Below are 16,352 nucleotides of genomic sequence, written 5' to 3'. Positions count from 1 at the left end.
CTTTCCCTTTCCTGCACTTCTATTTGAAACAGCACTGCTGCTCTCATTTGTTATCTGTGATTGCTACAAAGCTCTGTCAGAGCAAGCTGCTCCCATCAGTGGGCTCTGCCAGTGTCGACATGGAGTCAGCAGCTTCCCTTAGCTTCTCGGGTTGTAATGAAAGAGGACAAGTACTGTTTGTTAAACAACATGGCCATGCTAAGTGCGCTCACTGCAAAGTGCCAGACATTCAGCAGTTACTCTCCTTTGCAGAGCAATGGCTCCTAAAGGGACTTTGGCAGAACTGCAAGATGAGCAGCAGCCTTTTTGTGACCTTTACTGCTTTCAGTGTTTCCAACTCCCTCCTTTCAAAGGAGGGAACAACATAAATACCTGACTTGTAAGTCAGCTCCCAAAGAGGCTGCTGGAGGGTGCTATTACACACTTCCCTTCCCACTACTCTAGCGATGACCAGCCAGTGCATGAGCTGTGCAAAAAATAGCTAGTTCTTTTTGACCATCTTTGCTCAGAACATACTAGCTACAGAAATGACAGCTCTCCGGGTGTTAGGACATACCCCACTCTACAGCTCAAGTGCTGCTGTAGCACTGAGCCAACACCATATTCTGCCTGCAATCACATATCACTCACAGCTCATTCATCCAGGCAGGCTGCTGGTCTCACGGAGATTCAGCACTCGTGGTACATTACCCAGCTTGCTCAAAAAGCACTGTTCTGTACCACACCTGCACACCTGTACCACACCATAAAGAAAATGAGCCATTTGTAATGGCCATCTATAGGAGGAGCCAGAGGATCAATTAGAACAGATTTACATTAAGAGCTGACTGACCACATGATGCTTCTTTGCATGATCTCAATATTTTGATTCTAAACCCCAGTGCTCACTCCCCCAGAGATCAGTATGTACCATGGCCAGAAGGCACAGTAACAGGATGGTCATTCACACTCCTACCAGACCAGCCCTTGTGATGGGGAGGCTCCTTTTTGGGGAGAGGAGAGAAAGTCCAGTGAACAGATCTGCCTGCAGGGTAAGATTAAGCTTGTAGTAATACCAAGCACCAGCTCCAGAGGCCCTTCTCTCACCTCACTATATGATCCTAGCCCTCGGTCTCAGTGGCACGACTATAAGATTGTTGTGCTGTGCTACTTAACACAACCCTGAAGTGGTGCAGGTAGGAATAAAAAGGTAGCGTGAGGTGGCAGGAGAAGGCTGGGAGACACTTTTACTCCAAGGCCACGAAGCTGCACCCAAAAGAAACTTAATATCTCATTCTTCACGTAACATGTTATCACATACACAATCAAGAACTGTATGCATTTCTGCTTCATTGTAAATGTTTAAAATATTAAGCAACATTTACTGCATTACATAACCATATTCAGATCATACAAACAGGCAGCATAGTCACATAATGGTGTTAAAGTTCTTAATCTAAGCAGAGGCCCTTGAAATACGCAAAGGCAAACAATTTTTGCTAGTGAACTTCTGAACTTCAGTTGAAGACTATGTGTCTGCTAAGAGGAAACACAAGTTTATGACAGTTAGCATCACTGCCAATCTGGGATGTTTCTGTTCACTGGTGATCCCAAGGGGAAAGGAAAAAAGGAAAAAAAAAAAAAAAAAAAAAAAAAAAAAAAAAAAAAAAGAGAGAACCCCCCCTTTTAGGCTTAATGAGCCAAGTAATAAATTCACATTCTAAAGCCAATCAGAAGCCACTTCCAAGAAGAGGCTCAGGGAAGTCCCCAAGAAAAAGCTATAAATATTACTAATTAGGAAAAAAAGTATGTTACTGTTGCCCTCAGCTGTAAAGGGAGCAGTTATAAATAACAACCACCAGAGAGTAGCTGGAGACACCAAAGTAAAGAACAAGAACGAACTAATGGAATGAAAATCACAGAAATCTTCAGCTTCTCAGAAAACCTCCTACACTCACACATGCAAAGCTGCATTGTTTATCTTTCTGCAGAAAGGGCTTTGCCCAATGATATTCAGGAAATAAGTTCTATCATAACCATCAGTTTCTCCTCCTGCTTCACAGCCACACAATAAGCTTCTTTTTTAATTAGAACAAATCCGGTTCCTATAAACAAAAACCCAAACAAAAACCACCCATAAAATCTTATAATTCTCTGTACTACTCCAATACTCCATATTCACTCATTTGTGTGGCATACTAAATACTCTGAAATTAAGAGCTGGATTCTGTTTCCTAGTCAATAGCATAGGAAATAGGGTCACTGCACTGCAACTGAACAAGGAGGTCTAGAGAAATGACTGTGTTTTCACAACTTCTGGCTGACAGTATTTAAAGAAAACCAATCAGACTAACCCAATACCAAGCCCCTACACATGTACTACGTGCACAGTTACACATGTACTAAATTTTATGCCAATGACTTGCCATAATCAGCTCAATGGGATATTTCAGTGCGTTAACTAAACTACAAAAGTAAGCTTTGGCAGGGAACAGACCATCCCTCTCTCCCAGATTTAAGCTGGTGACATAAGGTTGTGCAGTTAATGACTTAAACCCAGCAAGATTAGGCCTTGTCATTCTGATGTGACGTTTCCAAACAGCATTTTTCTACGCTGTTTATGAAATAGGAAAGATTTTGTTTTAAAAATCCCATACCTTAAAGAGCGTCACAGTAATTTCAACGTTCTCAGGAACAGGCCATACCACCACCCCGCGGTACGGGTTCTTGATTCCGGGCTGCCAGCTGTGAGCCTGAAGGTAAAAAAGAAACAGTTATCTCAAAGCCATTATAAAAGTGCTGATTCAACTCCCATGGGACCCAGTGCATGTAGGTAGAAATAATATGTCACTGACTCCAAAAAGGCTGTGTTCCAAAACGTATGGCTCTACTGAGCACCATAAAGGACATCATTAAGAATGACAGTAAGGAAACTCAGACCGCTAGCAGGCTTTTTCAGTTGGGTTTTTTTTTTCCACTGAAATAAAGTTGCTCCTCACAAGGTCCTAAATTCTATTTTTCTAAGTACATAGCACAGTTAGGACACTCAGAGCCTTGCAAAAAAAATAAGGCCACAAGACCAGAGATTCTGTAGCAAGCCAAGTTTTATTTTGTTTTTACCCAGATGAAGGAATGCTTTCATTTAAAGAACAAGCACTGAAGTGCAGGCTTAACCACATTTACACCTAAATACAGCAAAAAGACAGCTTTACTTGAAGAAAGGAAAAGTGAAAATTTAATTTATTTAATTTAATAATACAGATTAAAAACTACTAAAACATCAACATTCTTCAGAACTAATGTGTTATGGTAACTACACCTAAAAAAGATAATGGAAAAAACAACAGTTAGATTGAGAACTTGTCTACCTTTGAGTATCAATTTGGGTTGATGGTTGGCTGTATTTACACTTTAACAGCTAGTGCTGGGAAAAAAACAAAAACTGTGAGCATTTCTTTCAGAATAAGCATGTTTTTTTCCAAGCTCAACTTAACATATTTTGTGATGTTGTAAAACAAATGAGGGAGAGATGCTGATGCTCAAGTACTGCAGAGGAACAGGGATGTTGTTAGAAACCTGTGGAATTTTTATCAGGAAAGAATGTACAATCTATTTACTGTTACCTGAAGCCAATTAACTTGGCTTTTTTTTCTTCTGATTCTACATCATCATTCATTACAGTTTTATCCTCCTTACAACACCCAAACTTCAGCTTAAGACTACTTATTAGACCAAATTTTTGCTATATTACGGTTAGTAGGACTTGTGCCTCAGGTTCTCAGGTACCCTCAGGTAACCTGAGCAACTTTAAACATGACTTTCCTATATCAAAGTGGGAGACAAAGGTGGTGAAACAGTCCCATCCAGAGAGGCAATAACTCTCTGCTGCTATAGGCAGTGTGTGCTCCAGACGCCAGGTTCATATCTGACAGCTCCATCATAAATGGCTGCTCTTCATGAGCCCTCCTGCATTCGGCTGAGCTTTCACAGGAGCCTGCAGCATCACAGCTAACACTGGTGGACTTGCTCTTCCTCTAATCCCTCAGTTCTCACAGAGCAGAGGTCTGCAGATTAACTGCAGGTGACATTAACCACTAAGGCAGGCAGCAGGTACAAGGAGAGGAAGGACAAAGGGAGAGGCAGGAGCTGGGAAGAGATGCAAAGCTGAGGAACAGGGAAGCAGCTGACAGAATCCAGCCTGCACAGCCACCAGAGAAGAGCGCCCTACCTGCCTCCACAGCTGCATGTGCACAGCACACACATTTCCATTCCCTTCTTTTTGTTTCCTTGCTGAACACTGCCAGTCTCCTGTGGTTTTATCATGAGTTTTTCCATCTCTGGTGGAACCCTAAGCTCCCTAAACCCCAGCTCCCTAAGATGCCCAGTTAGATTAGAAATTTCAGTAAGTCTCCATGCTTTGTGCTTGCAGAGTAAACTTTAATAACATGAATTGGGGCATCTGAAGAAAGGAATTTAAAAAGAGCAACTTGAAAGAACCCACTTTCTAGTATTTTTAACTCCACAAATTTCAGCCTAATCTTATTACTCTAAAGCAGGCCTGCATGTATTTCTGAATAACTGAGCAAACAACACTGTTCATAGCTTTATTCCACAAGCATATTTCATAACAAAAAGATGTTTTGTGAGCAGCAAAACACACCACAGCAGTTGTATCCCTACCACAGCCACTTGAGCAGCTCCCTTCCACAAGACCTGCAATTCCCTACGTCGATCTCAGCTTGCCTGATGGGGATATTCCGCAGGAACAAGGCAGTGATCCAGAGCCAGGCACATGCTCACCAGCCTGTCCTCACATAGCATCTTGTAAGATAAATCAACATCTCCTTCCTAGGAGCACTCCATCCTGTTTCCAAATACCAATTTTCACAAAACTAGTAGGAGCTCACAGCGTGTCTGGAGCCTGTGCTCTCCTGCTGCTTTTGGCCAATACTGACAAACATGTCAGACTTTTGATGTCCAAGGTCCAAGCAGTGACAGTCTGCCTAGTTGAGGATCACTTGTTCCATTTATAAATAAAAACTAGAAAATGAGCATTCACTGTTGCAGGCAAAGCTTTACTTCAAGCCCTTGATCAGCACTGCCTCCCACCAGGAAAGTTAGTGAAACACAATAAACACACACACAGATATATATGTTTTTCTGTCACTGAAAGCAACAACCAGGAGGCAAGCCCTAGCTAGTGAGCTTTTAAAGCAAAGCTGTTCTGAATGTTATTAAGTCCTCCTTTGGCTTTGAAAAAATAAACACTGTACCACACAAACAGCATGACAGAAAAAGATAACATCAAAATGACATCTGGGTTGTTCAGAAGGAGAAAGGGAAAGGGGAAAGCAAAGGAAGGAAAACATAGAGGAAGGGCTAACAACAATCATTTAAAATGAACATGGAAAATGTTATTCTAACACATACTTCTCATGTTGATGATCTCTGTGCTGAAGTTTCTTGAAGTTAAATCTGGCCTATATCAAAAAACCTTCTCAACCTCCAAACTATAAGCCTTGACTTTGATGTGTGATCTGGATCAGGCCACTTCCGCACAGCAGAATTCCTAACGCTTCCAGACAGGAGACTGCTGTCAGGGCTTAGCAAGTCAATGTATCAAGGTGAGGCACCACATCGGTGAAGTATGTTTCCACTCTAATCCTCACCTCTAACTTGATTTTACCTTGGGTTGTGCCTTCTAGACACACTTTTTCCTTATTTCCTATTATCCTTCACTAGCCATGTCTCATTGTTTCTGAAGCCAAGGCAATAAAAGTGGCTAAGCAGAAGTGACCACCAGCAGCAGGTGTCTCAACCACAGCCCTCCCTTTGTCAGACTCAGAACTAATTCCAAGGGACAAGAGCCATGGCCTGGAGAAAGAAGCAGAAGTACTCTCTTGCATTTCAAGGAGAAAGGCAACTCCTTCCTTTTTCTGCCAGTGGAAAATGATGGGACACAACGTTGCATGAAAGCTCTTTTAAATAAGGTAACACGAGCTACAGGAGGGGTTGTTGAAATACCCTATAAATAGAGTAGGGTGTGAATGACATTGTCCAGCCTACGGCATTGCTTTGGCACAAAACTGATGACTGCTGGAGGAATAAAGCTGTTTAAGAAAGGATGTGGAAGCGAGCCTACAGACTCACATGGGTACTTCAGACTACCCAGTTTTGAGATCTTTCCCCAGTTTTCTCTCTAAAATAACAGCAGTTACAAATCCAGACAGCCAGCTTTGCAATCTACCGTACGTGATGTTGTGATCATCATAACTGTGCTTGAAATGGAAAGACACCTCTGCAGTTTTAGCCTCTGGTTTCAATGAGACAGGAAGAATCTTTAAAAATAGATCAATATCAGCAACTTACAGGGGCCAGATAATGAAAATGTTAAGTGCTCCCTATGATAATGCACATACAACACACCAAAGGGCTTACAAAGTACTCAAAATGCTAAATCTGTTGTCAAGCAGCCTTCAGTAGTCAATAACTTCAAACACAAAGACAGCACTCTGGTATTTGTGTGAACTCTCAACATTTAGTAATACTTAAGCTATTATCAGGAAGGTAAAGTCTCTCCACTCTTGCCAAGCGCCCACTTCTTGGTTGTATGAAACAGCAGAGTCTCACACACCTCTCACCTCATGTACAGGCTAGACAAACTCAAGTCTAGTTCTCCAGTACCTTCTGATGGAAAGCACAGAGTGGGTTTACTTTAACGAGGGGGCTTAACTGTGAAAGTAACATTTCCCAGCACTGCTGAAACTCTTGTACTAAACTCTATCTAGTTCAACTGATGGCAATACATTGATTGAACTGAAGAAGATGAGACTAGCTCACCTGAGGGCTGCCTTTCATACATCGCCTTGCCTTATAATTACCCACCAGGGGCTGACCCTGACCATATGAAACTGCCTCCCACTCTGCAGGCAAACTTGGTCTCCAAAATACAAATAACATTTCTGCAGAACTTGGAACACAGCAGGCGATTTGTAAACACTGTTATTTTTGAAGCACTCTCCTCCAATCTAAAAAACCCCAGTTATTATCAATTCTCTGCAATATAAAGTGTATAAACATTCATAAATCCAGTGTCAGACTCTTACAGGGAGAAGGGGGAGGTAGAAAAACCAAAAATCCAACCAAACCTACACCAGAATCTTTTAGTCACTTCCTGGGTAGGAAGAACAACAAACCATGAGAGAGATTGAATATAAGCCTTCCCTTACAGTCACTGCTCAACTGCCTAGGTAATAGCATATAAATAAAATGATCTTTTAAATCTGAATAAAAACAGATAAAGTTGAAGACAGCTTCAAATCAAAACTTTTGGTTCCAAACATGAAGTTAATAAGTGCCATCACCAGCTGTTCATCACTTCATGATGAACATCAAGATGAGGCCGATGCAGGCAAACCAGCTAACTACAGTACATTATGGAAGTCACTTCCCCAGCCCCTGTATGTGTGGGATTTCATGACCTGGCACATACGCCATTTCTATCATGACCAACTCTGCTTACACTTTCCCCTGTCTCTACAAAAATGACTTTCCTGACTCATCAAAACCAATATTCTACATTATGTCAAGAGCCTACACTTCCAGGTGTTTCATGCTACCCATTTGCTTTCTCCCTTCTTCACTACCACCTCATTTCATCCTGCCTCTGTTGTGCAGGATAATTGCAAGTTACTTTCCTGTAAGATCTTAGAGCTGGCCATAATATTTTAAGCCTGCTGCAAATTATGGAACAGTTTATACTTACGAATCAAGAACATGTTCCTGTAGCCAAGTCCTCAATATTGTTTTTTTAAAGGCAAAAGTCAGAAACAGACCTACCATTGCTCCCCACCTGCAGCCCCACAAGTGACTTTAGTGGGAGCCAGTGAGCTGCTGCTTTTCTTTCCCTGTTAAAACTTTTGCCAACTGCTTATGACCAGACCAGCTCTGCTACTTGTCCCTGTGACAGGCTGCTCAGGGCATAGGAACCAAGCAGGAGCTCGACTGGTTCCAATAGTGCCTAGGGCAGCTCAGCATGTAAGAATAATCCCTCTTCTTCAGCGTTATCCAGGCAGAACACAGACAGGAAGAGTCAAAAAAACTAAGGAACATTTTCCTTGAAGAGGAGGAGCTGACCTTAAGCAGCCAGATCTTTCATCTGGTACCTCCGTGCCAACAGCGTGGCTTGGGAAGACCAAGCACTGATACTATGTGCTCTGTGTGATGAGCCCCACCAAAGCCATACATCATCTGGGGGCAGCCAGAGGATCAGTATGATCCCACTGCTAACTGACCCACTGGAAAAGTGATGGACTGGGAAAAGCTGCCGATTCCCCCACACCAAAGGAAACCTCAACTGGCAGTTTGTGGATGGCTGCTTGTTCTTCCTCCGTACCATAGCTCAGCATCACAAAGGAAGGACACAAATTAAAGACCATGCTCCAGACTACAGCTTACATCCCCATGATATTCTTGAAAACACCGTGTTTGGTCCTCCAATTAAAAGAGGCTGGGCACCAGAACAACACTCCTGTCGCACTCCCACCCTGGGATGCAGTCCAAAAAACTCAGCATGTGCCAAAGAAGAAAGTTCAAAGCCCTGGAATCACCAGTTCAAAGCCCTGGAATCATCAGGCAGTCTTCGTTCAACCCACTGATGTCAGCGTCCCTTGAGAGGAGGGACAAGGAAACCAGCAGATTCCCACAGGTCTTCCCATGAATGTCTTCATCAGCGTGCACAGCACATGTGTTACAACTAGAACTAAGCATCCATGTATTACTGCCGAAAAACTACAGAAGGACTGATGAGCTTGGCAAATGAGCAAAACCTCATCTTCACTAGGAAACAGATTCTCTTAGCACTGGGATAGCTGTTCAAGATTAATTTCACACATACACATTCATGACATATTCCTTAAATATACGATTCATGCCGTTTCTTTCACCAAACCTTGCCTTATTCACTGCCTACAACAGATGATACTCAGATGAAGAGCTGCCTCCCCTTCTCATCAAGCACTTTCTGGCCTTATCTATCGGGCTTCTTAGTTAAAACACACACCCCAACAAGAGCCTGAATGCAGGGTTATTTTTCTCACAGTTTCCTGGGACATCCACCACTGTACACCTCAATGTCACCAAAACTTAACTTTAGGGGGTGCCTGTAAAAAGGAAAGGTATTATAGTCCCAAATTTACAAGCAGCGAAAAAAAAGCCAGTTTTTCCACTGACTTGGTATGGTCTGCTTAAACCAGCAATTACTTAACTTTATGGGGATTAAGCATGAAACCTTTTGTTTTGTTTTCTAAAGCAGACTTTTTCAACTGTAATGATGGCTTCTCAACACTGCTGCAAGTCAGATCCCATGCCCCAGACATGCACAAAATAGAAAGATACATCAAATCTAGCTTTAATACTCTATCCAGCCTCAACCAGGAACTTTGCAGATGAGGATGGGACAAAACTGAACTTCCCAAGGCAGTATTTAACTATGTAACAGTGAATCAGTCTTTTCTGTTCATGCTGTACACCTTCTTTAACAAACACCCTCTAGCTTCATTGATTAAGCAGTTCCACTCCCCACTCAGTCCTCGTGTCCTCCCTAACCACTGTCTGCTGGCGGCAGTGCTTTAAAAAACTATTTGTAATTGCCTTACTGAAAACTATAACATATGCCCAAAATGGTACAAACCAAGCACCAGAATGACTCATCCTGCTTTTGACCGCTTACATCTACGAGCCAATATGATTTTGTTTCTTTGCTAACGAACTGAGAAGCCCCAGGAGAGCCATTACTGAACTGCACTGGTCCTGGGCAGCCGTCGGCACATCAGAATCACAACATGCCTTTGTAACCCCAGTCAGTGAAGAAGCTGGTAGTGACAGGCAAGGCAATGAAGTAGCCAGAAAAGGCAGCAGATTGCCAAGGACACCAAAACAGGTGCTACTTTATTCATGGCATATCCTTGAGAAAAAGCCAGCCAGGCAGGCTGCTGTTGTGGACAAGGGATTCTTTTTACTCCGTACATATAGATCCTTTTTACTCTCTGTCCCTCTGCTTCTCTTGACTCTGCTCTTACTGTCAAAGTCCTATCCCTCTTCCCAACATTGTCCCTTCTCTGTGTTTAAACAGTTTTTGATAAATCTGAAGCAGAAGTGCTGAAGTCACAGGCAAGGCACCCTCTTTAGCTTTGATACAAAAAGGGTCTTTGAAGAATAATTGTCAGGCTCTCAGAAGCAAGTGCAAATTTAATTCTTCAGAGGTGTATAATTCAACCATAAGCCTGTATGTGTTCACAGGAAGAGCAGAAAGTACCTCCTTGACATTATGGCAACATCTCTTTTCAAATTGAAATTTCTTAGTTCAAAGCCTAGGAATGCGAGAGCATCCCAGTGAAACGATGGTAAACATATTTACAACACATTTTTCCCTTGTTCTACATCAGAACAAAGGCATTCCTCCCCCACTAAAGAAATAAAAGGGCAAATCCAAAAGCCCAGGGCCTGAAAACCTGGGGCCAACATGCCAGTGTGACAAGCTACTGAAGAGGAAAAGTTAAGCAAGTCACTGCTACAAGCTCCACCTTCAGCCCCACTTACCCAACTTTGAAAATAGACATTTGCTCCAGCAAATAGATAAGCTGCCCCCATCCCCAAGCTGAAAGTTCGTTTTGGCACTAGAATTGCTCAGTAATTCTGCCCAATATAACAAGACTGCAAACCATCTTCTGTAAACCCCTGACACAACAATGCCCAACATACAGAACCATTTCATCTTGGCACTCCTCTCAAAAAGCATCGAAATTGGACTTTCCCAGAGAGAGGGGATCCCAGATTAGAGCTATAACTTAAATCTGCATTAAGGCCAGTAACTGCTGGATACATTTATGGCCCCGGATCCATCCATCAGACTGCCATTTAGATGTTCTTTCCAAGTGGTTATTGCTTTGCATTTGCAACACTTTAAAGCTTACTAGAAGTTAACATTATCTACAGCTCCCATCCTATGGTTTCCCAAAGTAACCACTAAAATATTCAGACTGGTGCACATGTTGTCTCTCATTATTTCTTCTAATAAACGGACCACTGTAGTTTACTTGGGAAGAAAGTATGTGGGCCAGAAGGCATATGGGAGTCACAGAAACCCACAAAACTAAGGCTGCAAAGGACTCCAAGAGCTCGGCTATCATCTCAATGGCATCTTAAGGTTACATTACTTAAGCAGGACAGTCCCAGTGCATGTCCATAACACCATCATACCATCTTCCAAGTTGCACCACATTTTTGGTTAACGTATCTCTTGTACTTTCCCAGTACAAGATAGACATGGAGCTACTGTAAAGAGTCCAGCAAAGGGCCTAGAATCATAGAATAGTTAGGGTTGGAAAGGACCTTAAGATCATCTAGTTCCAACCCCCCTGCCATGAGCAGGGACACCACACACTAAACCATGTCACCCAAGGCTCTGTCCAGCCTGGCCTTGAACACCGCCAGGGTTGGAGCATTCACAACTTCCTTGGGCAACCTATTCCAGTGCCTCACCACCCTCACTGTGAAGAACTTCTTCCTTATATCTAACCTAAACTTCCCCTGTTTAAGTTTAAACCCATTACCCTTTGTCCTACCACTACAGTTCCTAATGAAGAGTCCCTCCCCAACATCCTTGTAGGCCCCCTTCAGATATTGGAAGGCTGCTATGAGGTCTCCACGCAGCCTTCTCTTTTCCAGGCTGAACAGCCCCAACTTTCTCAGCCTGTCTTCATACGGGAGGTGCTCCAGACCTCTTATCATCCTCGTGGCCTCCTCTGGACTTGCTCCAGCAGCTCCATGTCCTTTTTATGTTGAGGACACCAGAACTGGACACAATACTCCAAGTGAGGTCTCACAAGAGCAGAGTAGAGGGGCAGGATCACCTCCTTCGACCTGCTGGTCACGCTTCTTTTGATACAGCCCAGGATACGGTTGGCTTTCTGGGCTGCAATCGCACACTGCCATGAAAATGTTTAAGAGACTGGATCATCTCTCATAGGAGAAAAAGCTGAGAGGGCTGGGACTGTTTGGCCTGGAGATGAGAAGGCTCAGGGGAAGGGATTCTTATCAACGTATATAAATACCTGAAGGGAGGATTGCAAAGATGACAGAGACAGGATCTTCTCACTGGGGCCCAGCGACAGGGCAGTGGGCACAAAGTAAAACAGGAGGTTCTCTCTGAATATCAGGAAACAGTTTTTCATCATGAGGACAACCAAGCACTGGCAAAGGCTGCCCTGAGTGTCGAGTCTCCCATGTGGAAATATTCAAGCTGTCTGGACACAGTCATGGGCAACCACCTCTAGGTGGCTCTGCTTGAGAAGGTGGGTTGGACCAGATGTCCTCCAGCAGTCTCTTCCAATCTCAACAATCCTGAGTTTCTGAACTATCTGTTAGGGATATTCTTTGTTATCCCCAACGATCTTAGAAGTTCAGATATCATAACATCTGAAGAAGTCTTTACAACATATTTTCAGTAAGATAAGACTTCATCTCTCTCCTCTTCCTTCCCGAAGAAGCTGAAAAACATTAATGTTTTGTACTCACTGAGCCCAATGTCCATAAAAAAATAAAATAAGAGGAAATATTCATTTGACTTGCTTCCAAAAAAGCAATTAGATGAAAGAAATATATTGAATAGAGTATTTTACTGGCAGGATGACTAACAGATCAAGAACACTTATTGATCTTCAGTCTTATACCCAAACAGCTCAAATTATATCAAACTTTAACTCTGCCCTCGCCTCAGGGCCACTCAGCCTCTTTCAAAGTACCTTCATGGGGTCTTACTAAGCATGAATTAGTTAATGAAAGACTTTGAAGTCTCAGGTAAATGTGCCAATTTACCCAAGAGTTCCCTTTACTGGCTGGTGATCAAAAGAGAAGACACTCATGGGAAGATGTATCCTGGAACTTTATGACCCAGCTGATAAAACTTCAAGCCCAAAAAGCTGAGCTACTGCCAGAAAATCCTCTCATCTCAGTGAAATGTTGCCACTGGAGCCTACAGCATCATGTTCATACCACCACAGGCAGAAACCCACCACTCCATGAAGCTCTACTGTACTTCTCTTAGGGCTTCTTTTTCTGACCATATTCTGAATCTCAACAGAGCAGTCAGATATGGACAAATACCTTACTTTTCACCAAGCTTCTCAAGGTTACAATGCTCATGTAAGTATTGAATTTACAGTTCTATATTACCTTTTCACTCTCTGTTCTACAGAAATTAAATGAAGCCAAAAGAGAGACGTTCTCAGAGGGTAAGCCACAACAGACACCATACATCAGCAGTTACTGCCTAGATATACACCATGCTATAAATTCAAAGTAACCTGAGCTAGTTTATCCTTGAATGAAATAGGAATAGTTTGACTGACTTTCCTGAAGAGTACGAACACGGAACAGGAGCATTTAAATTTGAAAAAGTGACAGACTAAGTTTCCACTTTTATTTACTCACCAGGTAACACTTTTGGGTTTTCATACCCTAAAGCAGAATCTAGGATGCACACACTGGAGCAGGCATTTGGTTGTGTACTCACTTTCAGTCAGTAATCAGTCTTTAGATAAAACAGCTTAAACAGCTTAGACCTCAAGTTAAAAGGCAAAATACAGCAAATATGCATGACAGGGAGAAAAGTAAGTCAGAAAAGGAGAAATACCAGTAACAAAACCCTCAAAGCCTCTCCTGAGTAGGGTAGGAAACTGTATATCACATTTTCTAAACATTTAAGTTCTTTAGCACATAATTGTTTCAATGTATCTTCTCTGTCATGGGTGCCCTCCCTCCATCATTCCAGTGTTCTTGGAAGTATCATTGTGAGTCACATGCATGCACCAAAAAAGGAGCTTAGACCATGTCTATTTAACTGAAATGGTAAAGAATTATTAAAAGACTGAGTTCCAAAACTGCCCTTCTGGACAAGACCACTTGCCATAAGCCCAGCCAGGGTAAGAGGCAATAGCTGTGGGGAAAGGGAATGACCAAGTACAGCTGAGTTATCCTGAAGAGGAGATCTCCTGGGAAGGGAGGAAACCAGTATACCCCTGCAAACCTGCCCAGGAGTTAGGACACTTCTTTTCCCCAGCTCATTTGTGTTGCCCTTCTCAAGCTTTTGGACAGATGGGGGACAGCCCTACACCTGAGGACACAAGGCAACAAAAGAAAACCTGCAATAATACCCGCGTTCAAAGGCCTTTGCTTGCCTGTTGTACGCATGAAATAGGCTCCCCACCACCCTGGGCAATAACAAGTGACTGTTAGGACTGATTTTACTGTTATTAGTCAATTATACAATACCATACAGGACATGATCATATTAGGCACTGAAGAGGTTTAGAAATGCTTACCATTTGTTTCAATCTCAGTGTGAATGGAGAGTGTTATGGGGGGGGTTTAAGCTTCATTTTCTAAAGAAACCAAGCCACAGACCCAGAGTCTCACCTTTCCCTTCACCCCAGACACACAGGAGGTTTCACAGAGACCAACTGCATCTTACCAGTAAAACTCAGCAGTCTAGACAAACTGAGCACCATTTAACAAAGAGACAATAATCTCAAAGCTTTCAGATTTCTTACTGTAGGAAGGAAAGAAAGGTGAAGCTCACATAAGAGAGGGCTACTCTGCTTGTGAACTTTTACATATCTAAAAAACCCCAACCCCATACAAGACAGACTTTATTAATGTGCAAATACTGGGCAGACTTCACTTGGAGTTTCTTTTTCCTCCAGCTACTAAGTTATTAGCCATAAAACACAAATTCACAGGCTTCCTCACAGTGTTTGTGGAAATAAAATGTTAAAATTCAATTCAAAGATACACTACTGGTTGAAAGAGCCTGCTTTGATGCTTTTATTTGTAGCATTTCAAATTGTGAAATAGCCTCTTACTCAGACTTTATCTTCCTATTGCAGAGAGGTCAGATTTTATTATTTTAATTATGTTTAATACACTTCTAATAGTGAGCCAGATTCTCCTTTCTAATTAGGTCTAGCAAATAATAACTGAAATTGAACTGATGATACTACAGTTTTGCTAAACAAATAACTGAAGCTGGAATAATAGTTACATGTTTCCAGAAATTAGCACTGATATCAATAGCACCTTATTCTGGATGATATAGATAAAGTAATTATATGAGTTAAAAACAATTAAAGTATTTCTCATTTATTTGGCTGCTCTCCATACTCAAAAAACCCAGTCCCTCAAACAGCTGACCATGCTTGTCACTGAAGTTGGGACTTATTAAGCAATCAACTAACCTTAGAGGATTTTCTTCGGCTTCTTCTTGTCCAAACCACCACTAGTTTATCTGGCTGCCTGTTGAAGATAAGGAAGAAACAGCTTAATTTACAATACGATCCATACGTAAACAGTTTATATTAAAACTCTTGCAATACATAATGACATCCTTAGTGGATACATTATCTCTTAAAAATAGCTCATCTAAAAACCACTCTCTGCATCAGTCATTTAACAGGAAAAATAACATGTATTTATAGAAAAAGGCTGTCCTCCAGTCTGGACACTAATATTATCGTTCTCTTCCTGCTCTCCTTGCATGTGGGCATCTCCCCAGAGCCAGCAGCACATCTGAGCAGAAACTCATCCATTGGGCAGAGAACAGTATCCAGCCTCTTTAAAGACATGTTGGAAACAATCTGGTACCCAAAATTGACATCAGTGCAAACAAGAGTTTGAATTTCTATGCAGACATATTGAAAAGGTACTGTCAATTAGCAAAGAAAACAAGCAATTTCACTTCATCCCCAAAGGATTACTTTTCCTACTTGAATACCTCAAACAACAAGAGAATCAAGTCCTATATTACGCCTTAAAATCTCCTTGGATGACCACAGATGGATAAATCAGTGCTTCTCCAACTATAACTCAGAAGGACAAACCTGCTGAAACTCAGTGGCTCTCTAAGCAATTTTTTATTTGGTATTTGTAATGAATGTAGATAGAAACCCAAAAAAAGGTCACTTCCAGCACAAATTATTTTCTCTTTAAATGTCTGAGGATTTATTTCTTGGTTAATAGTTACAGCCCTATTACTTCTACCTTATTAGTTTTACAGTTGTCTCCGAGTGATTTTTGATATTGACTTAGCTTCCAGGTGGGGTTTTTTCTGACCATGATACACTTCCCATTGTATGATCACACTTCTGGTCCCACTTCCAGACCCATGACCCCTCTTCCGGAGTCTCCTGACCCTCCATTCCAGTTTTGTTTTCTGGCTGATGACCCAAATTCCATCAAAAAGCCTGACTGCAAATCCAGCCAGGCTTCTTGAGGGAATCTCCACTTAGAAGTACTAAACCTGCAACTCCGCCTAGGGG

The 16,352-nt window shown here is 42.1% G+C and overlaps 1 protein-coding gene across 1 annotated transcript in view; it reads right to left on the bottom strand.

Annotated features, from left to right (window-relative positions):
• The window catches only part of EHBP1 (EH domain binding protein 1), a gene marked incomplete at its 5' end in the record, with an annotated part of 184,322 nt that extends 168,992 nt beyond the window's left edge, over positions 1 to 15,330 (bottom strand). Inside the window, 2 exons of the mRNA XM_010014312.1 lie at positions 2,637 to 2,732; positions 15,273 to 15,330. Coding sequence (XP_010012614.1) covers positions 2,637 to 2,732; positions 15,273 to 15,330 — 154 coding nt within the window. The remainder of the gene's footprint in view (positions 1 to 2,636; positions 2,733 to 15,272) is intronic.
• Positions 15,331 to 16,352: the final 1,022 nt, after the last annotated feature.

The sequence above is a fragment of the Nestor notabilis genome, unplaced genomic scaffold (assembly GCF_000696875.1).
Source record: "Nestor notabilis isolate BGI_N333 unplaced genomic scaffold, ASM69687v1 scaffold13375, whole genome shotgun sequence".
In the NCBI taxonomy this organism is placed as follows: domain Eukaryota; kingdom Metazoa; phylum Chordata; class Aves; order Psittaciformes; family Psittacidae; genus Nestor; species Nestor notabilis.
Note: the sequence above shows the minus strand (reverse complement) of the source record. Positions and strands in the feature narration are given on the sequence as shown.